Source organism: Pseudophryne corroboree, chromosome 5 (genome assembly GCF_028390025.1).
Source record: "Pseudophryne corroboree isolate aPseCor3 chromosome 5, aPseCor3.hap2, whole genome shotgun sequence".
Lineage (NCBI taxonomy): Eukaryota > Metazoa > Chordata > Amphibia > Anura > Myobatrachidae > Pseudophryne > Pseudophryne corroboree.
This window is the reverse complement of record NC_086448.1, coordinates 143,892,516-143,915,084: the sequence shown is the minus strand read 5'-3', so window position 1 is coordinate 143,915,084 and position 22,569 is coordinate 143,892,516. Positions and strand designations below refer to the sequence as shown.

The 22,569-nt window shown below is 46.6% G+C and overlaps 1 protein-coding gene across 2 annotated transcripts in view; it reads right to left on the bottom strand.

Moving 5' to 3' along the window:
* The window catches only part of LOC134927392 (ATP-binding cassette sub-family B member 5-like), a 382,371-nt gene that overhangs the window by 245,541 nt on the left and 114,261 nt on the right, over positions 1-22,569 (bottom strand). Inside the window, exons 1-3 of one of the 2 annotated variants that reach the window (XM_063921772.1) lie at positions 14,598-14,693; positions 10,769-10,884; positions 900-960 (exon numbers count right to left, since the gene is read on the bottom strand). In XM_063921772.1, coding sequence (XP_063777842.1) covers positions 900-960; positions 10,769-10,851 — 144 coding nt within the window. In that variant the 5' untranslated portion in view covers positions 10,852-10,884; positions 14,598-14,693. Of the gene's footprint in view, positions 1-899; positions 961-10,768; positions 10,885-14,597; positions 14,694-22,569 lie in introns of those variants that run through there. The other variant, XM_063921771.1, reaches the window with a different exon arrangement.

The following is a 22,569-nucleotide window of genomic DNA, read 5'->3' as shown; positions in this document are numbered from 1 at the left end:
CTTTTCGCTACCATATCAGCTCCTGCTATCAGTGCCCTCCTCTGAAGCACTAAGTAGACTTTCTACCTTATCAAAGTGACATCACGTCTCTACTAACAACTCTACAAAAACTCAGTGCTATTCACTGTCAGTTACTGATGTTATCTGATCCTACGAGGAGAGACTTTGCCTTGTTCCTGGCCTTCCTGTTTAATTTCTCCTGGTTTATAACTTGATTTTCTTTCCCTTGTATTCATTTCTGAATACAGTCAGGATTCTAGCGTCGACATTGAGAGCAATGTCATTATTCCATCTCCGATTTTCTTGCTGCAGGTCAGAATTCCAGCACTGGGATTTCAACTGCCGTCATCCCGATCGCCAGTATGCTAACTGCATCCCTTCATTCCTGCTGCAGTGCTGGACTGTCTGATTATGATTCTGACTCATCCCTACACACGTTAAATCGGGTGGTATTTGATATGCCGGCAGTTGGGATCCCGGCGCTGAGTATACCAGCGCAGAAGTCCCAACAGCCGGCATGCCGACAACTATTCTCTCTCGGGGGGTCCACGACCCCCCTGGAGGGAGAACAAATAGCGTGGCGAGAGCAGTGTGGCGAGTGCAGCGAGCCCACAAGGGGCTCTTTTGCGCTCGCCATGCTGCCGGTATGCCGGCGGTCGGGATCCCGGCGCTGGTATGCTGGGCGCCAGCATAGCATGCTACACCCGTTAAATCCCTGGACTCCTGCACTATTTGTTATTGTACTCTTGGCTTGTGACTTGGCTCTTTCTCAGCTGACCTTTTCTACGCAGTTGGTAACATGTTAGTGTTTAGTATACAGGCATCTGGATACTTTATGAAATCAAATACAGTTGTCATGCTGTATTATGAAAGTGTCCATTTGTTACATATTGACTTACAATTTGAATTGGACCAACAGTCTTCAGTTTTTCTTTCTGTTGCTTTTTGTCAATTTGTTCCCTAGAAAAAGCATTGAATGACTCAGTAAACAACCACGTGCAACGACATTTACAGTATATTCTCTTACATTTCCAGTAATAAGTGATAACAGAGCATAAACTGTGATATAAGATTCAGGGCAGTAGAAAGCTTGGCTGGGCCCAGGTACTTTTCATGGGGCATGGCCTAATCGCAGGAGGCGTGGTCATGCATCCTTAGATTAAAATACATAAAAAACAGTACTTTAAGTATGTCCCTGGTCACACTGCAGCCTAGCACACAGCAGCTTGTGCTGGGTTGAGGAGAAGAACCGCAGCTGCTGCTGACCGGTAATTGGGGAGGGGGACCAGGGTCCCTGCTGGGCCCCTCCACTAGTCCAGGGCCCGGGTAATTAGTACCTGCTCTCCCACCTATTGGCGCCACTGATCAGATTGCTAATAATGCTGCATGCTGCTGCTGTTAATCTAATTGCCTGATGACTACATGTGTGTCGTCAATAACCCTCTGCACTGACTGAACCAAATATAGGGCCTATTTCAGAACTGATCGCAACAGCAAAATCTTTCCCTCATGAGCAAAACCATGTGCACTACAGGGGGGAGAGGGGAGGCAGATATAACATGTATAGAGAGAGTTAGATTTGGGTGGGTTATTTTGTTTCTGTGCAGAGTAAATTCTGGCTGCTTTAAGTTGCAGGGATATTTAGGAAAATGAAACAAGTACATTTACACAGGAGAAGGTCCTAACAGAACTCTCAAAGCTGAAAGTGGACAAATCTATGGAGCGAGATGAAAGACATCTAAGTATACTAAAAGAACTTAAAGAGGTGCTGGTAGCACTATTGACAGAATTAGTCAACCAGTCATTAGCTACAGGAGCAATTCCAGAGCACTGGAAAAGAGTGAACAGAGTCCCACTGCACAAAAGTGGAAACCAGGAAGAGGCAAACAACTACAGACCAGAGAGTCTTACATAAGTAGTAGGAAAACTGATGGAAACACTCTTAGAAGAAAGAGTTGTAGACTATCTCAAATACAGCAATTTACAGGATCCCAAACAGCATGGATTCACTGGGGGAGATCATGTCAAACAAATCTTATTGACTTGTTTGACTGTGTGACTAAAGTGATGGATAAAGGTGGAGCCGTGGATATAGCTTATCTAGACTTTAGTAAGGTCTTTGACACTGTTCCACATCGCAGACTGCTAAATAAACTTGAAAGCTTTGGATTGGATACTAGGATTATTAAATGGATAAGATCTTGGTTGCAGGATAGAAAACAGAGAGTTGTGGTAAAGTTGAGGGAAATGTTACCAGTGGAGTACTCCAGGGATCTGTACTTGGACCAGTGCTTTTTAACATCTTTATTGGTGACATTGCAAATGGCATTAAAGGGAAAGTATGCCATTTTGCAGATGAGACATAGGTGTGCAACAGGATAGACACACCAGGTGGGGTAAAACAAATGATTAAAGATCTGGGTAGACTAGAGGAATGGTCAAGAGTATGGCAATTACAGTTTAATGCCAAAAAATGCAAAATCATTTGCTTTGGTCTTAAATATCCAAAGGCTAAATATAGTATTAAAGGCACTATACTGGAAATTAATGAGGAGGAAAGGGATATAGGAGTCATTATTTCAGGTGACTTAATAGCAGGTAAGCAATGTAACAAAGCAATGAGGAAGGCTAGTCAGATGCTTGGCTGCACTGGGAGAGGAATCATCAGCAGAAAGAAAGAAGTAATAATGTCACTGTATAGGTCATTGGTACGGCCTCATCTAGAATACTGTGCCCAATTCTGGAGGCCATCTCTTCAAAAGGATATCAATACATTAGAGACTGTACAAATAAGGACAACTAAAATGGTGCATGGCCTACATCACAATACATACCCAGAAAGACTAAGAAATCTCAATATGTATAGCTTGGAGCAGAGAAGGGAAAAGGAGGGACATGATAGAAACTTTCAAATATATCAAGGGTTTTAACAAATCCAGGAGGGAAACATTCTCCAAATGAAGAGAAGCAATAGGACACGAGGACTTGCACTGAGACTGAAGGGAGGTAGGTTCAGGGGAAAAAATTGAGGAAAAATGACTTCACAGAAAGGGTAATGGACAAGTGGAATAGCCTCCCATCAGAGCTGGTAGAGGCTAAGACAGTAGAGCAATTTAAAGATGCATGGGATAGACTTAAGGACATCCTTACAAAGAAATAAGGATCACATAAGGTTTGAGATAAAAATATGGTAAAAAAAGGGGGCAGACTAAATGGGCTAAGTGGTTCTTATCTGCCGTCAAATTCTATGTTTCTATGTTTATTTTTACACTGCAATCTAGATTTCAGGGGTCTAATCATGAAGCAGTGCAAAAGAGTGGAGAAGCAAGCCTGTGTAGAAGTTGTCCCCATGGCAACCTATCAGTTGCTCCGTACAATTGTATACTATGCAAATTATAAATGTTACTTCAATGCTGATTAGTTGCCATGGGCAACTTTTCTACTGGCTCACTTCTCCACCCTTTTCACTGCTTCATGAATAGACCCCTCAGTTTAACCACACCCCACCCAAAATCTAACTTTCTCTGCACATGTTATATGTCCCACCTGCAGTGCACATGGTTTTGCCCATTAGAGAAAAATGTTACTGCTGTGATCAGGTCTGAATTAGGCCCATAGTCTTATCATTCAATCAGGATGTAGTTATGTGACTGGCGGTCAGGAAACTGCCTGTCACAATACTTCTCCCTACATCCCGCCCCCTCACAATTCCGACAGTCAGCATGCCTACCAACGGGGACTATTCCGACTTGTTGGTGTCCGCAACATCTACAGAGTGGGAATGGTTGCCACCAAGTCCGCAAGGGGCTTGTTGCGCTTGCCACCCCTAGCCGGCATTCTGCTGCCGGGATCCCGCCGTCAGTATGCTGGTCGGTGACCGCCGGTCACGCATACCACACCCATTCAAACATATTTCCGAACTAAGGACCTAGTTCAGTAAGGATTGCAAAGTCTGCTAATTAGCAGAATTTGCAGTCCTTTGGATCACATGCTGGGGGCTGCCCAGCATGCTGACCGCCATCTACCCCAGTTCAACAAGCAGAAATTGCTAACGCATTGCAATTTCTGTTTGTTAGCAGAAACTATGGATGGCTCCTGCCGGCGCAGTTTAGCTGCGCCCGCAGGAGTCCCACAACCGTGATCACGCCCCCGACAAGCCCCTGTTTACACGCACTGCCCCCGTTTGTCTGCCCCCGCATCTCTCCGTCTCCTCCCTAGAAAAGGAGCATTGCCCCTCCCCCCCCCCCGTTCTGCGACCGCCTCTGCCTGCTTGACATGCAGAGGCGATCGTATTTTTTGTGGCACCCCGCAGAAAAAGCAGGCGCATGCGCAGGACGGGCACTGTGCTTGCGCCTACATATTTTTCTCAATATTTAATAGTAATAATATTTTAAACCTACCGGTAAATCTATTTCTCCTAGTCCGTAGAGGATGCTGGGGACTCCGTAAGGACCATGGGGTATAGACGGGCTCCGCAGGAGATAGGGCACCTAAAAAGAACTTTGACTATGGGTATGCACTGGCTCCTCCCTCTATGCCCCTCCTCCAGACCTCAGTTAGAGAACTGTGCCCAGAGGAGATGGACAATACAAGGCAGGATTTAGCAATCCAAGGACAAGATTCATACCAGCCCACACCAATCATACCATGTAACCTGGAACATACATAACCAGTTAACAGTATGAACAAACGACCGTAACGGTCCAAGATCTATTCCAACTGTAACAGAACCCTTATGTAAGCAACAACTATATACAAGTCTTGCAGAGTTTCCGCACTGGGACGGGCGCCCAGCATCCTCTACGGACTAGGAGAAATAGATTTACCGGTAGGTTTAAAATATTATTTTCTCTTACGTCCTAGAGGATGCTGGGGACTCCGTAAGGACCATAGGGTTTATACCAAAGCATCCAATCGGGCGGGAGAGTGCGTATGACTCTGCAGCACCGACTGAGCAAACGCTAGGTCCTCATCAGCCAGGGTATCAAACTTGTAGAATTTAGCAAAAGTGTTTGACCCCGACCAAGTCGCCGCTCGGCAAAGCTGTAATGCCGAGACGCCTCGGGCAGCCGCCCAAGAAGAGCCCACCTTCCTAGTGGAATGGGCTTTAACCAAATTTGGTACCGGCAATCCAGCCGTAGAATGAGCCTGCTGAATCGTATTACAGATCTAGCGAGCAATAGTCTGCTTCGAAGCAGGTGCTCCAATCTTATTAGCAGCATACAGGACAAACAGAGCCTCTGTTTTCCTAATTTTAGCCGTCCTGGCTACATAAATCTTTAAGGCCCTGACTACATCCAGGTATCTGGAATCCTCCAGGTCACTTGTAGCCACAGGCACCACAATAGGTTGATTCATATGGAATGAAGAAACCACTTTAGGCAACAATTGCGGACGTGTCCTCAATTCAGCTCGATCCACATGAAAAATCAAGTAGGGGCTTTTGTGTGACAAAGCCGCCAATTCAGACACTCGCCTTGCTGATGCCAAGGCCAACAGCATGACCACCTTCAAGGTAAGAAATTTCAACTCAACCTTGGTAAGCGGTTCAAACCAGTGTGATTTTAAGAACTGCAACACCATGTTCAAGTCCCATGGTGCCACTGGAGGCACAAAAGGGGGCTGGATGTGCAGCACTCCCTTTACAAATGTCTGGACTTCTGGAAGAGAAGCCAATTCCTTCTGAAAGAAAATCGAGAGGGCGGAAATCTGTACCTTAGCAGAGCCTAATTTCAGGCCCATATCCACTCCTGTCTGTAGAAAGTGGAGAAAACGACCCAGATGAAAATCTTCCGTAGGCGCATTCTTGGACTCACACCAAGACACATACTTTCGCCAGATACGGTGATAATGTTTTACCGTCACCTCCTTCCTAGCCTTTATTAAAGTAGGGATGACCTCTTCCGGAATCCCCTTTTTCGCTAGGATTCGGCGTTCAACCGCCATGCCGTCAAACGTAACCGCGGTAAGTCTTGAAATACACAGGGCCCCTGTTGCAACAGGTCTTCCCTGAGAGGAAGAGGCCAGGGATCTCCTGTGAGCATCTCTTGTAGATCCGAGTACCAGGCCCTTCGAGGCCAGTCTGGGATAACGAGTATCGTCTGTACTCTTCTTCGTCTTATGATCCTCAACACTTTTGTGATGAGAGGAAGAGGAGGAAACACGTAGACCGATTTGAACACCCACGGTGTTACCAGAGCGTCTACTGCTACTGCCTGAGGGTCCCGAAACCTGGCACAATACCTCCGAAGCTTTTTGTTGAGGCGTGACGCCATCATGTCTATTTGAGGAGCTCCCCAAAGATGCGTTACGTCTGCAAAGACTTCTTGATGAAGTCCCCACTCTCCTGGATGGAGATCGTGTCTGCTGAGGAAGTCTGCTTCCCAGTTGTCCACTCCCGGAATGAAGACAGCCGACAGAGCGCTTACATGATTTTCCACCCAGCAAAGGATCCTTGTGGCTTCCGCCATCGCGACTCTGCTACGTGTCCCGCCTTGGCGGTTCACATGAGCCACTGCTGTGACATTGTCTGATTGAATCAGAACCGGTAGGTTTCGAAGAAAACTCTCCGCTTGTCGAAGGCCGTTGTAAATGGCCCTGAGTTCCAAAACACTAATGTGTACACAGGACTCCTGGTCTGACCAAAGACCCTGAAAAAAATATTTTTGCCCTGTGTGACCGCTCCCCATCCTCGGAGGCTCGCGTCCGTGGTAACCAGGATCCAATCCTGAATTCAGAACCTGCGACCCTCCAGGAGGTGAGCACTTTGCAACCACCACAGGAGGGACACTCTGGCCCCTGGGGACAGAGTTATTTTCTGATGTAAGTGCAGATGGGACCCGGACCACATGTCCAGAAGGTCCCATTGAAAAGTCCTTGCATGGAACCTTCCGAAGGGAATGGCCTCGTAGGCCGCCACCATTTTTCCCAGAACTCGAGTGCATTGGTGAACTGACACCCTTTTCGGTTTTAGCAGGTCTCTGACCATGTTCTGAATGTCCTGGGCTTTCTCTATTTGGAGGAAGATCTTCATTTGTTCCGTATCCAGTATCATACCTAGGAACGGTAGTCGAGTTGTCGGAATCAACTGTGACTTCGGTAGATTTAGAATCCAACCGTGCTGCTGGAGCACTCTCAGAGAGAGCGCCACACTACTCAGCAATTTCTCCCTTGATCTCGTTTTTATCAGGAGATCGTCCAAGTATGGGATAATTGTGACTCCATGCTTGCGCAGGACCACCATCATTTCCGCCATTATCTTGGTGAAAATCCTCGGGGCCGTGGAGAGTCTAAACGGCAACGTCTGAAATTGGTAATGACAATCCTGTACAGCGAATCTCAGGTATTCCTGATGGGGGGCATATATGGGGACATGAAGGTATGCATCCTTTATGTCTAGAGACACCATAAACTCCCCTTCCTCCATGTTGGCTATTATCGCTCTGAGAGATTCCATTTTGAATTTGAATCTTTTTATGTACAGGTTTAGGGATTCCAGATTCAAAATAGGTCTGACCGAACCGTCCGGTTTCGGGACCACAAATAGGGTTGAGTAGTAACCTCTTCCCTGCTAGTGCAGGGGAACCTTGATTATCACTTGCTGTATACACAGCGTCTGAATTGCAGCTAACACTATATCCCTTTCCGATGTGGAATCTGGTAGGGCCGATTTGAAAAATCGGATCGGGTGCACCTCCTCGAATTCCAATTTGTAACCCTGGGAAACTATGTCCAACACCCAGGGATTCAGGTCTGAACTGACCCAGGCCTGACTGAAAAGGCGAAGACGTGCCCCCACCGGTGCGGACTCCCTCAGGGGAGCCCCAGCGTCATGCTGTGGGTTTTGGAGCAGCCGGGGAGGACTTTTGTTCCTGGGCACCTGCCGAAGCAGGTGCTCTTTTGCCTCTGCCCTTACCTCTGGCGAGGAAAGAGGATCCCCGACCTCTTCTGGACTTGTGCGACCGAAAGGACTGCATCTGATAGGGTGTTACTTTCTTTTGCTGTTGGGGAATATATGGTAAAAAATTTGATTTACCTGCTGTAGCTATGGAAACCAGGTCCGTCAGCCCATCCCCAAACAATACATCACCCTTATAGGGTAGTACTTCCATATGTTTTTTGGAATACGCATCACCCGTCCATTGGCGAGTCCATAAGGATCTTCTCATGAGATAGACATGGCATTGGCCCTAGAAGCTAGCAATCCAATGTCCCTTTGAGCATCCCTCATAAATAAGACTGCGTCTTTTATATGGACTAGAGTTAAGAATATAGTATCCTTATCCATATTATCAAATTGATCTGTCAGCTCATCTGTCCAAACTACAATTGCGCTACACACCCATGCCAACGCAATTGTCGGCCTTAGCACAGCACCTGTATGAGAATAAATACACTTTAAGGTAGTTTCTTGCCTGCGATCTGCAGGGTCCTTAAGGGCCGCTGTGTCAGGAGACGGTAGCGCCACTTTCTTGGAGAGGCGCGTCAGGGCCTTGTCCACAGTGGAGGGTGATTCCCAAATCTCCCTGTCCTGCTTAGGGAAGGGGTATGCCATATAAATTCTTTTGGGGATCTGCGGTCTCTTTTCCGGAGTCTCCCAAGCTTTTCCAAAGAATTAATTTAATTCATGAGATGTGGGAAAGTTAATAATCTGTTTCTTTTCCTTAAACATGTGTACCCTTGTGTCGGGGACCGAGGGTTCATCCTCAATATGCAACACATCCCTTATTGCCCCAATCATACACTGAATGGTTTTAGTCACCCTAGGGTGCAATTTTACTTCGTCGTAGTCGACACTGGAATCAGAATCCGTGTCGGTAGTAGTGTCTTGTGTTAAGGGACGCTTTTGAGACCCCGACGGGCCCTGTGAGTCGGTCCAATCCGAGGATTGACCCCCTGATGTCCCCCCTAATTCAGCCTTATCAAGCCTTTTATGTAAAGATGCCACACTTGCATTCAACATATGCCACATGTCCATCCAATCCGGAGTCGGCACAACCGACGGGGACACACCACTCATTTGCTCCACCTCCTCCTTGGAGAAGCCTTCCGCCTCAGACATGTCGACACACACGTACCGACACCCCACACACACAGGGATTAACCTATAAGGGGACAAAACCCCAACCAGGCCCTAAGGAGAGACAGAGAGAGAGTATGCCAGCACACACCAGCGCTTAAAAACACTGGAAAAAATATGACCAGATAGCGCTTTTCTATATATAATATACCAATTCCCACTCACTGCGTCGCTAATGTGCCCCTCTCCTCTTGTTTCCAGCCTGTGAAGTTCAGCAGGGGAGAGACCAGGGAGCCAGCGTTTTCCTCATGCAGCTTCTGTGGAGAAAATGGCGCTGGTTAGTGCTGAGGATCAAGCCCCGCCCACCCGACGGCGTACTTCGGTCCCAGTGATTTTTCAATTAAAATGGCGGGGGATCATAGATTTACTGCCTCCGCAGCCTAATCAATCTGCATGTGCCCAAATGTGAGGTTTATTGCTGCCCAGGGCGCCCCCCCCTGCGTCCTGCACCCTTCAGTGCTGCTCTGTGTGTGTGTGACTGGGAGCAATGGCGCGCAGCTTAACGCTTCGCGCCTTACCTCATGAAGATCTGATGTCTTCTGCCGCCTAAGATGTCTTCTGCCTTCTCATCCGGCTTCGATCATCGGCATCTGTGAGGAGGACGGCGGCGCGGCTCCGGGACGAACCCCAGGTGAGACCTGTGTTCCGACTCCCTCTGGAGCTAATGGTGTCCAGTAGCCTTAGAAGCAGTGCCCAACTTGACAAGCCAGCTCTGCTTCTCTCTCTTCGGTCCCACGATGCAGGGAGCCTGTTGCCAACAGGACTCCCTGAAAATAAAAAACCGAACAAAATTCTTCTTCAACAGAAAACTCTGGAGAGCTCTCTGCAGTGCACCCATTCTCCTCTGGGCACAAGATCTAACTGAGGTCTGGAGGAGGGGCATAGAGGGAGGAGCCAGTGCACACCCATAGTCAAAGTTCTTTTTAGGTGCCCTATCTCCTGCGGAGCGCGTCTATACCCCATGGTCCTTTACGGAGTCCCAAGCATCCTCTAGGACGTAAGAGAAATAATAATAATTTTGTGCATTAAACACAGTTTGTGTACACAGAACCATCAGAAAGCGAAGGTGTCACAGTCTCAGTCATGGTAAAACCATTCTGTACTTCGGAATATTCAGTTTTTCAGAATTTTCTATATGGGAGACTCAACCTGCCATATATTGGCAACATAAAAATGTGATTTGATCTTAGATTGTGTCACATACATATATTGACCTGAGCCCATATCATTCAGGCAACTGTCAGATACATAATTCTATTTTATGACATACAGCAAGCTCTTTAGCAACAATCAGTTCTTTAGAGACCCCCACATCAAATGATCATACACCATCCATAGTTGCCTACTTTCTGTGTCACGGAAGGAGGGGAGACGATGCTTGCCACTACGGGAGCGGAGCCGTGCTATCACGTCACTAGGCCTCGCCCCCAAAACGACATGAATCACAGGAGAGGGTGGGGCCAAATTATACAAATGTGCATCATTTAGCCCTGCCCCCTGGCTTTTTACACACTGCTGGATTCATCTGCCATTTCCAATACGAGTTTGGGGCTCTATGTAGACACTTTATCAAATTCCACTTTTTATGAAACACTTCCAATAACGAACATATACTATAAGTAGCTATAATTAATATAATTAATGAAAGCAACACAGATGTGAAAAATTAATTTCTAATATTGTACATACGTGTTGTCTTCTTGTATTTCATCCAGTAAGGTTTCTGGGTAATTGTTATCAACTTTCACATCGGGGATCTTTGGTTCAGTCATTCTATCTCTTAAGTCACGCAACCAAGAAAACCACTGTAGAATGGAACAGTGACATGGGATAAAGACAATATCAAACGTAAAATATCCGAGTTAGTTATCAACATCATAGGAGCACACTAAAAAAAAAACATGATTAAATAAATAGGAAAGCCACTTATTTACATGTCAATTAATATAAATAGTATAATCTATTAAATTCCACCTCTATGATACTTTTTCAACTTATTTTGCACACGTTTCAATGCCCACAGCACATTAATTACATATATATCGATGGATGATTTTCAGGTGGTTTATGGTATAAGGGCCCTCATTCCGAGTTGTTCGCTCGTTCTTTTTCATCGCATCGCAGTGAAAATCCGCTTAGTACGCATGCGCAAAGTTCGCACTGCGACTGCGCCAAGTAACTTTACTATGAAGAAAGTATTTTTACTCACGGCTTTTTCTTCGCTCCGGCGATCGTAATGTGATTGACAGGAAATGGGTGTTACTGGGCGGAAACACGGCGTTTCAGGGGCGTGTGGCTGAAAACGCTACCGTTTCCGGAAAAAACGCAGGAGTGGCCGGAGAAACGGTGGGAGTGCCTGGGCGAACGCTGGGTGTGTTTGTGACGTCAACCAGGAACGACAAGCACTGAACTGATCGCACAGGCAGAGTAAGTCTGGAGCTACTCTGAAACTGCTAAGTAGTTAGTAATCGCAATATTGCGAATACATCGGTCGCAATTTTAAGAAGCTAAGATTCACTCCCAGTAGGCGGCGGCTTAGCGTGTGTAACTCTGCTAAATTCGCCTTGCGACCGATCAACTCGGAATGAGGGCCAAGATTCACTGTCATATATGCCAACACAATCTAATATATAAAAATTAAAATTTGTCCTTCTATCATTCTGTCCTTTTGTCTTTATTTCTATACAAATCCACAGTTTAAAAGCGAAGATCGTGAAATTTCACATACAAGCGTATTAAAACATGGCGGAGGCAACTAAAACAATTTGAAATCCCTAGCATCCCTAGGTGGGGTGGGAGACAGCAGCACAGAGTATATCAGGAGGCAGCATAACTCCGGAATTGCTGGAGCAATGTACTCAAAAATTGGTACACATATGCCTTACAATCTGGAAACAAACACTGTGGGGGGAAGACACCCCTAGCACCCTTAGGGGTGAGGCAGCAGCACTGAGTATTTCAGCAGACAGCATAACTCTGGAATGCCTGCAGCCATTTACAACAATCTTGGTTCACATATGACTTACAGTCTGGAAACAAACACTATGGGGGTCAGACACTCCGAGCACCCCTAGGGGTGGGACAGCAGCACAGAGTATGTCTGCAGCCAGCAAACCTGTGTAAGACCTGGAGCAATTTACACCAAACTTGGTACACATCTGACTTAAAATCTTGGAACAAACTCTGTGGGGGTTAGACACCCCTAGGAGTGGAACAGCAGCACAGAGTATTTCAGGAGACGGCATAAATCCCGAATGGCTAGACCAATTTACAACAAACTGGGTACATACTACACATATGACTTACACTCATGAAACAAACAATGTGGGGGTCAGACACCCCTAGCAGACATAGGGGTGGGACAGCAGCACAGAGTATGTCAGCAGACAGCATAACTCTGAAAGGCCTGGAGCAATTTACACCAAACTTGGTACACAGCTGACTTACAATCTCGAAAACACCCCTAGCACCCTTAGGGGTGGGACAGTGGCACAGAGTATTTCAGAAGACAGCATAACTCCCGAATGGCTAGACTAATTTAGAACAAACTGGGTACACATATGACTTACACTCGGGAAACAAACAATGTGGGGGTCAGACACCCCTAGCACCCCTAGGGGTGGGACAGCAGCACAGAGTATGTCAGCAGGCAGCATAACTGTGGAAGGCCTGGAGCAACTTACACCAAACTTGGTACACATCTGACTTACACTCTGGGAACAAACTCTGTGGGGGTTAGACACCCCATGCTCCCCTAGGGGTGGGACAGCAGCACCGGGGATTTCAGGAGACAGCATAACTCCAGAACAAACTTGGTACACATATGACTTACAAGCTGGGAACAAACACTTTGGGGGTAAGACACCCATAGCATCCCTAGAGTTGAGGCAGCAGCACAGAGTTTTTCAGCAGACAGCATAACTCTGAAATGCCTGGAGCAGTTTACACCAAACTTGCTACACATATTACTTACACTCTGGGAACAAACACTGTGGGGGTAACACACCACTAGCACCCCTAGGGGTGGGCCAGCAGCACAGACTATATCAGGACATGCATGATATGTCAGTGATGACAGGGCTGCATGTGACAGGGCCAGTGACAGATGTGAGGAGGGGAATGGAGGTAGCATGAACCCACACACTGAGAGTTATATAGTGCAAGTAGCAGGGTCCCCCAGCAGCACATTGGGTTTTCATTTTATTGATGTGTATAACATTTTTTTTTTGCTTTTTTATACTATGTTATTTATACTGTGTGTTTAATATTTAAATTAATTTTGTAAACAAACATTCTTAAAATCCCAGGCAATGCTGGGTACTCCAGCTAGTACTTAATAAATCTAGCCACACAGCAGTATGGCAATGTGGATCATCAACATGTGTGATGCTTGATAATAATCCCATTTCACTTATTTTGTTGATATAAATTTGAGTATTTTGAAGATAACTACGGGCCCGATTCAGAAATGGGCACAGGAGATCTGCCGCATGCAAATTTCCGATTATCGGAAATCAGCAGCTGCGCAAGGCCCAGTTTGTGCATTCGCAGAAAAGGCCTTGAAATGTGGCCATATTTCCACTCTACCACTGCCTGATTGACAGGCAGTGGCGTTGAGGGGTATGGGGGAGGCCTGTGTTCAGGGAAACAGGGTCGCGTCACCCCTATTTTCTGGGAAGGGAGAGCCAATGGTCTGCGTGTCACCACGCACACTTCCTGTCCTCGCAGACCTCCCTTCCAACGGTCACCTGTATAAGTTGAGGTTTACTCAGCTGGCCATCAGGGGGAAAATCACAACCGATGGTCACGATGTTGGATCCCAGCTTGCTACGTTGGTTTCAGGGCTGGGATCGCAGCTACATGCCGAAGGCTTCTCTTCTACTGAGACGTCTCCTATATGCTATCTCCTTTAAATTGGATGTTAATTCAAAGCTGCTTACAAATGGCACTGAATTTCCATCTATCTCTGAATCAGGTATATAACAGTCATCTTCCAGACAATTTTGCAGCAGGCAATACCATATCCCACAGAACTTTCATTTCATATACTATATACTCTATACAGTTGACAGATCAACACTGAAGGTTAGCATGAACAAAAAACAACAACAAAAAAACAAAATTTTACTTAAATGATAAAGAAATAATAAAAAATAAAGGCTATAAAAGTCAGTTTAAATATTTTTTTAGAAAGCTTTCAAAATTGATTGATGCATGTGACATACAGTAGCTTGGTCAGTGTCACAATACTAGAGGAAAAGGAATACCATTTGAACCAGGGAAGTATAGACTTGAGAAGTTGATTTCAATAGAATTGTTTCCTTTTTCTACTTACTAAGTAACAGACTTATTTTATTTCATCATAAATGTTTCAGAATTTATATAAAAATAAATATCTAGAAATGTATGACAATTTTTGAAAAAGTTTTCTTTGGCATAAATATAAATCACAATTACAATATGTTCAAAAAATTTAACATTTAATTATAGCAAAACTTAAAGAAAGTTAATTACTGACCTGTTTTGTAGCAGTTACTTTTAAGAACGATTTCACCTGGTTTGTTCATTTATATGACAGCACAGTGGCTGATTGCTCAGCTCTGAGTCACATAATTTAATTATTAAAGAGAATGAGTTTAAAGGTCAGTATTGCACAAGTCTTATATTATGCAGTAAATTTTTCATTTTTAGCAATGAGTGATCATGCCCCCACCCCTAGCAAAGTGCACATCTCTATCTCTCCCTGTTGTGCACAAACGGGGTCCCAACTTTCCACAGCCCCTAGTCTCCTGAGCTCCTCTTTCAAGGTAACTCTTATTCTTTCTTATAAGTACTCGCATGGACGTGGTCTCCAATAGCTGAACACATGGTCTCCTGCAGTTAACAATCAAAAGGGCTAAGACTACAGGGACCCCCTTCACAGTAGATAACACTGCTACTCATTCGTTTTAGGCATGACATGAGCCGGAACTCCACTCACGGTCATACAGCAAATGTTAAGCAGCAGATTCCCTCTTGTGGATTCCATACTATTTTTCATGTGGTGTGTGAAACTGTATTTTCCAGGAGACTCTTTAACATTAAATATTTGTGATCATTGTTTCACAGTGGTTGAGATTACTGGTCTCATTAATGAACTGTTATGTCTTACCAACAAGAGACCGAGAATCATTTTTCATGTGTAATTTCTTCTTTCTTGACTCTTTTTTAACCATTATTATATTTTCATCTCCATCTATTTGGAAGCATTCCCACATTTTCTCTACCTAATTTATGCAGGATCACCACTTTTAAAAACTAGCAACCTTGCTAGACAGTCCTTTCCTAAAGGAAACATTTGGGTTCAATCAGGATTGAAATAATTCAAGCGTCATTAGATATTTGCTCTTGGACGTTTTACTCAATTGCTACATTCATTTTACAGAATTCTCAATAAAAGTTAAGTTTTATACAATAGCAATATCTCCTTTTGAAGCATAGTGTGAACCTAAAAGGGGGTGTATCTGACGAGATTGCTTAGAAATTAAGCACACATCACTCTGTGTGTATGCCCCACAGCGATAGCAATGCGCGACCCCACTGACTCTAGATTGGCCTGTATGCAAAATCTAGTTCGATCGCTCACTTCACAACAGGTGAAGTGAGCATTCCCCCCTCGCTCAGCACGCATCGCGCCCTTTGCTGAGCGTCCAGAGATGTGTGCTGAGCGGTCTGTGCTAGAATGTTCAGCACTCATCTCTGGGAGAAATCGGCCCGTGTGTACCTCCCTTAAGTGTGCACCATCATGTGAGTTATTTTTCTTGTTTTTGCAGACGTACTGTACGGTATATACCACTTACAGTGACACAAAATAAGGGGGTGAGATATAGAAGATCTACACTAACTAGATAGTCATTAGGTTGACCCCATATGTTTGACATGCATTAGGTCAACAGGCAGAGGTGTAGCGTGTAGCCATAGCACCCGGAGCAAGCTCATGCCATGGCGTCCCCATCCCATATATACATAAAGACATCCCCATCACTTTCTCCAGCTACAGCCCCCTTCACCATCCACAGCCCACACATTACGCCATGTAGCGCCATATACACATTACGCCAGGTAGCCCCATATACACGTTACGCCAGGTAGAGACATATACACATTATACCGGGTGGCCCCATATACTGCCAAGTAGTCCTATATACAATTTACACCAGGTATCCCTTACGTACACATTACACCAGGTAGCCCCATATACACATTACGCCAGGTAGCCCCATATACACCGCCACACAGTAATTGGGGCAGTGCCCTGTCACTGCCTCCCTATCAACCCATATGCAGTATTCACTCTGGTGTGTCTGTCGCCACAGCTTCAAACTCTGCATCACTGGTGGAGCTGGGAGAAGCCACTGTGGAGATCAGTGAAGGAGCTTGAAGCAGGACGTCACTAAAGTAGCCGGGACTCGGTAGCGGGCGCCCAGCATTGTCTGCACAACATTAGTTGCTGGTGGCACCTGCTTCCCAAGTTAGTGAATGTACAGTCCGCATGGCTATTAGAGCCGAGGCAGGTCCTAGCGCCCACCGTCTCTTATGAGACTGATGATTAACTGCAGTCTGATAAAAAAAAAAGATTCCAGGAATGCGGGCCTGGGACAGTGCAAGACGGGGGACACACTTAAGCTTGTGTGTGTGTGTGTGGGGGGGGGGGGCATGATTACATACTGTACACACTGGTGCCTGGGACAGTACACGTGGGCACACGCACACTGTAGCATGTCGACCATATGGTGTCCTACGGTGGACCTGTTGACTGTCAACCAAGATACTGTCGACCTATACATCAGATCCCAAAAATAAGAATTTACTTACCGATAATTCTATTTCTCGGAGTCCGTAGTGGATGCTGGGGTTCCTGAAAGGACCATGGGGAATAGCGGCTCCGCAGGAGACAGGGCACAAAAGTAAAGCTTTTACAGGTCAGGTGGTGTGTACTGGCTCCTCCCCCTATGACCCTCCTCCAGACTCCAGTTAGGTACTGTGCCCGGACGAGCGTACACAATAAGGGAGGATTTTGAATCCCGGGTAAGACTCATACCAGCCACACCAATCACACCGTACAACTTGTGATCTAAACCCAGTTAACAGTATGATAACAGAGGAGCCTCTGAAAGATGGCTTCCTAAACAATAACCCGAATTAGTTAACAATAACTATGTACAAGTATTGCAGATAATCCGCACTTGGGATGGGCGCCCAGCATCCACTACGGACTCCGAGAAATAGAATTATCGGTAAGTAAATTCTTATTTTCTCTATCGTCCTAAGTGGATGCTGGGGTTCCTGAAAGGACCATGGGGATTATACCAAAGCTCCCAAACGGGCGGGAGAGTGCGGATGACTCTGCAGCACCGAATGAGAGAACTCCAGGTCCTCCTTTGCCAGGGTATCAAATTTGTAAAAATTTACAAACGTGTTCTCCCCTGACCACGTAGCTGCTCGGCAGAGTTGTAATGCCGAGACCCCTCGGGCAGCCGCCCAAGATGAGCCCACCTTCCTTGCGGAATGGGCCTTAACAGATTTAGGCTGTGGCAGGCCTGCCACAGAATGTACAAGTTGAATTTTGTTACAAATCCAACGAGCAATCGACTGCTTAGAAGCAGGTGCACCCAACTTGTTGGGTGCATACAGTATAAACAGCGAGTCAGATTTTCTGACTCCAGCCGTCCTTTAAATGTATATTTTTAAGGCTCTGACAACGTCCAACAACTTGGAGTCCTTCAAGTCGTCTGTAGCCGCAGGCACTACAATAGGCTGGTTCAGGTGAAACGCTGATACCACCTTAGGGAGAAAATGCGGACGCGTCCGCAGCTCTGCCCTATGTCGAATGGAAAATTAAATAAGGGCTTTTATAAAACAAAGCCGCCAGTTCAGATACTCTCCCGGCCGAAGCCAGGGCCAGTAACATAGTCACTTTCCATGTGAGATATTTCAAATCCACATTCTTTAGTGGTTCAAACCAATTGGATTTGAGGAAATCTAAAACTACATTTAGATCCCACGGTGCCACCTTAGGCACCACAGGAGGCTGTATATGCAGTACTCCTTTGATAAAAATCTGGACCTCAGGGACTGAGGCCAATTCTTTTTGAAAGAATATTGATAGGGCCGAAATTTGAACCTTAATAGATCCCAATTTGAGACCCCTAGACAATCCTGATTGCAGGAAATGTAGGAAAACGACCCAGTTGAAATTCCTCCATCGGAGCACTCCGCTGCTCGCACCACGCAACATATTTTCGCCAAATACGGCGATAATGCTTCGCGGTGACTTCCTTCCTTGCCTTTATCAAGGTAGGAATGACTTCTTCTGGAATGCCTTTTCCTTTTAGGATCTGGCATTCAAACGCCATGCCGTCAAACGCAGCCGCGGTAAGTCTTGAAAAAGACAAGGACCCTGCTGAAGCAGGTCCCTTCTCAGAAGTAGAGGCCACGGATCGTCCGTGACCATCTCTTGAAGTTCCGGGTACCAAGTCCTTCTTGGCCAATCCGGAGCCACTAGTCTTACTCCTCTTTGCCGTATAATCCTCAATACCTTTGGTATGAGAGGCAGAGGAGGAAACACATATACCGACTGGTACACCCAAGGTGTTACCAGCGCGTCCACAGCTATTGCCTTCGGATCTCTTGACCTGGCGCAATACCTGTCCAGTGTATTGTTGAGGCGAGACGCCATCCTGTCCACCATTGGTTTTACCCAACGGTTTAATAGCATGTGGAAAACTTCTGGATGAAGTCCCCACTCTCCCGGGTGAAGGTCGTGTCTGCTGAGGAAGTCTGCTTCCCAGTTGTCCACGCCCGGGATGAATACTGCTGACAGTGCTATCACGTGATTCTCCGCCCAGCGAAGGATCCTGGCAGCTTCTGCCATTGCCCTCCTGCTTCTTGTGCCGCCCTGTCTGTTTACATGGGCGACTGCCGTGATGTTGTCCGACTGGATCAACACCGGTCTTCCTTGAAGCAGAGGTTCCGCCTGGCTTAGAGCATTGTAGATTGCTCTTAGTTCCAGAATGCTTATGTGAAGAGACTTTTTCAGGCTCGACCACACTCCCTGGAAATTTCTTCCCTGTGTGACTGCTCCCCAGCCTCTCAGGCTGGCATCCGTGGTCACCAGGATCCAATCCTGCATGCCGAATCTGCGGCCCTCCAATAGATGAGCCTCCTGCAACCACCACAGAAGGGATACCCTTGTCCTCGGCGACAGGGTTATCCGCAGGTGCATCTGAAGATGCGACCCTGACCATTTGTCCAACAGATCCCTTTGCATGGAATCTGCCGAAAGGGATTGCTTCGTAAGAAGCTACCATTTTTTCCCAGGACTCTTGTGCATTGATGTACAGACACCTTTCCTGGTTTTAGGAGGTTCCTGACCAGGTCAGATAACTCCTTGGCTTTTTCTTTGGGAAGAAAAACCTTTTTCTGAACTGTGTCCAGAATCATCCCCAGGAACAGCAGACGAGTTGTCGGCATTAATTGGGATTTTGGAATATTCAGAATCCATCCGTGCTGCTTTAGCACCTCTTGAGATAGTGCTAAACCCATCTCTAGCTGTTCTCTGGACCTTGCCCTTATTAGGAGATCGTCCAAGTATGGGATAATTAATACGCCTTTTCTTCGAAGAAGAAATATTATCTCGGCCATTACCTTTGTAAAGACCCGAGGTGCCGTGGACAAACCAAACGGCAGCGTCTGAAACTGATAGTGACAGTTTTGTACAACGAACCTGAGGTACCCCTGGTGTGAGGGGTAATTGGAACGTGGAGATACGCATCCTTGATGTCCAAGGATACCATAAAGTCCCCTTCTTCCAGGTTCGCTATCACTGCTCTGAGTGACTCCATCTTGAACTTGAACTTCTTTATGTACAGGTTCAAGGACTTCAGATTTAGAATAGGCCTTACCGAGCCATCCGGCTTCGGTACCACAAAAAGAGTGGAATAATACCCCTTCCCTTGTTGTAGAAGAGGTACCTTGACTATCACCTGCTGAGAATACAGCTTGTGAATGGCTTCCAAAACCGTCTCCCTTTCTGAGGGGGACGTTGGTAAAGCAGACTTCAGGAAACGGCGAGGTGGCTCTGTCTCTAATTTCAACCTGTACCCCTGAGATATTATCTGCAGGATCCAGGGATTTACCTGCGAGTGAGCCCACTGCGCGCTGTAATTCTTGAGACGACCGCCTACCGCCCCCGAGTCCGCTTGCGAAGCCCCAGCGTCATGCTGAGGCTTTTGTAGAAGCCGGGGAGGGCTTCTGTTCCTGGGAAGGAGCTGCCTGTTGCTGTCTCTTCCCTCGTCCTCTGCCTCGTGGCAGATATGAATAGCCCTTTGCTCTCTTATTTTTAAAGGAACGAAAGGGCTGCGGTTGAAAGGTCGGTGCCTTTTTCTGTTGGGGAGTGACTTGAGGTAGAAAGGTGGATTTCCCGGCCGTAGCTGTGGCCACCAAATCCGATAGACCGACCCCAAATAACTCCTCTACGCATCGCCTGTCCACTGTCGTGTCCATAAAGCTCTTCTGGCCGAAATGGACATAGCACTTACCCGTGATGCCAGTGTGCAGATATCTCTCTGTGCATCACGCATATAAAGAAATGCATCCTTTATTTGTTCTAACGACAGTAAAATATTGTCCCTGTCCAGGGTATCAATATTTTCGATCAGGGACTCTGACCAAACTACCCCAGCACTGCACATCCAGGCAGTCGCAATAGCTGGTCGTAGTATAACACCTGCATGTGTGTATATACCTTTTTGGATATTTTCCATCCTCCTATCTGATGGATCTTTAAGTGCGGCCGTCTCAGGAGAGGGTAACGCCACTTGTTTTGATAAGCGTGTTAGCGCTTTGTCCACCCTAGGAGGTGTTTCCCAGCGCTCCCTAACCTCTGGCGGGAAAGGGTATAAAGCCAATAACTTCTTTGAAATTAGCAGTTTTTTATCGGGGCACCCCACGCTTCATCACACACGTCATTTAATTCTTCTGATTCGGTAAAAACTACTGGTAGTTTTTTCACACCCCACATAATACCCTGTTTAGTGGTACCTGTAGTATCAGCTAAATGTAACATCTCCTTTATTGCCAAAATCATATAACGTGTGGCCCTACTGGAAAATACGGTTGATTCGTCACCTTCACCACCGGAATCAGTGCCTGTGTCTGGGTCTGTGTCGACCGACTGAGGCAAGGGCGTTTTACAGCCCCTGACGGTGTTTGAGGCGCCTGGACAGGCACTAATTGAGTGTCCGGCCGCCTCATGTCGGCAAACGACTGCTTAAGCGAGTTGACGCTATCCCGTAATTCCACAAATAAAGGCATCCATTCTGGTGTCGACCCCCTAGGAGGTGACATCCTCATATTTGGCAATTGCTCCGCCTCCACACCAATAACGTCCTCATACATGTCGACACACACGTACCGACACACAGCAGACACACAGGGAATGCTCTATACGAAGACAGGACCCACTAGCCCTTTGGGGAGACAGAGGGAGAGTCTGCCAGCACACACCAAAAAGCGCTATATATGACAGGGATAGCCTTATGATTAAGTGCTCCCTTATAGCTGCTTTTATATTAATATATTGCCATTTATTTTGCCCCCCCTCTCTGTTATACCCTGTTTCTGTAGTGCAGTGCAGGGGAGAGACCTGGGAGCCTTCCTGACCAGCGGAGCTGTGACAGAAAATGGCGCCGTGTGCTGAGGAGATAGGCCCCGCCCCTTTTTCGGCGGGCTCGTCTCCCGCTATTTAGTACATTTAGGCAGGGGTAAATATCTCCATATAGCCTCTGGGGCTATATGTGAGGTATTTTTAGCCTTTTTAAAGGTTTTCATTTGCCTCCCAGGGCGCCCCCCCCCAGCGCCCTGCACCCTCAGTGACTGCCGTGTGAAGTGTGCTGAGAGGAAAATGGCGCACAGCTGCAGTGCTGTGCGCTACCTTAAGAAGACTGCAGGAGTCTTCAGCCGCCGATTCTGGACCTCTTCTTGCTTCAGCATCTGTGAGGGGGCCGGCGGCGTGGCTCCGGTGACCATCCAGGCTGTACCTGTGATCGTCCCTCTGGAGCTTCATGTCCAGTAGCCAAGAAGCCAATCCATCCTGCACGCAGGTGAGTTCACTTCTTCTCCCCTCTGTCCCTCGTTGCAGTGATCCTGTTGCCAGCAGGAATCACTGTAAAATAAAAAACCTAAGCTAAACTCTCTAAGCAGCTCTTTATGAGAGCCACCTAGAATTGCACCCTTCTCGGCCGGGCACAAAAATCTAACTGGAGTCTGGAGGAGGGTCATAGGGGGAGGAGCCAGTACACACCACCTGACCTGTAAAAGCTTTACTTTTGTGCCCTGTCTCCTGCGGAGCCGCTATTCCCCATGGTCCTTTCAGGAACCCCAGCATCCACTTAGGACGATAGAGAAATAAGGAATATGTTTCTTGGTGGAACTACAAAGTGGTGGCCACA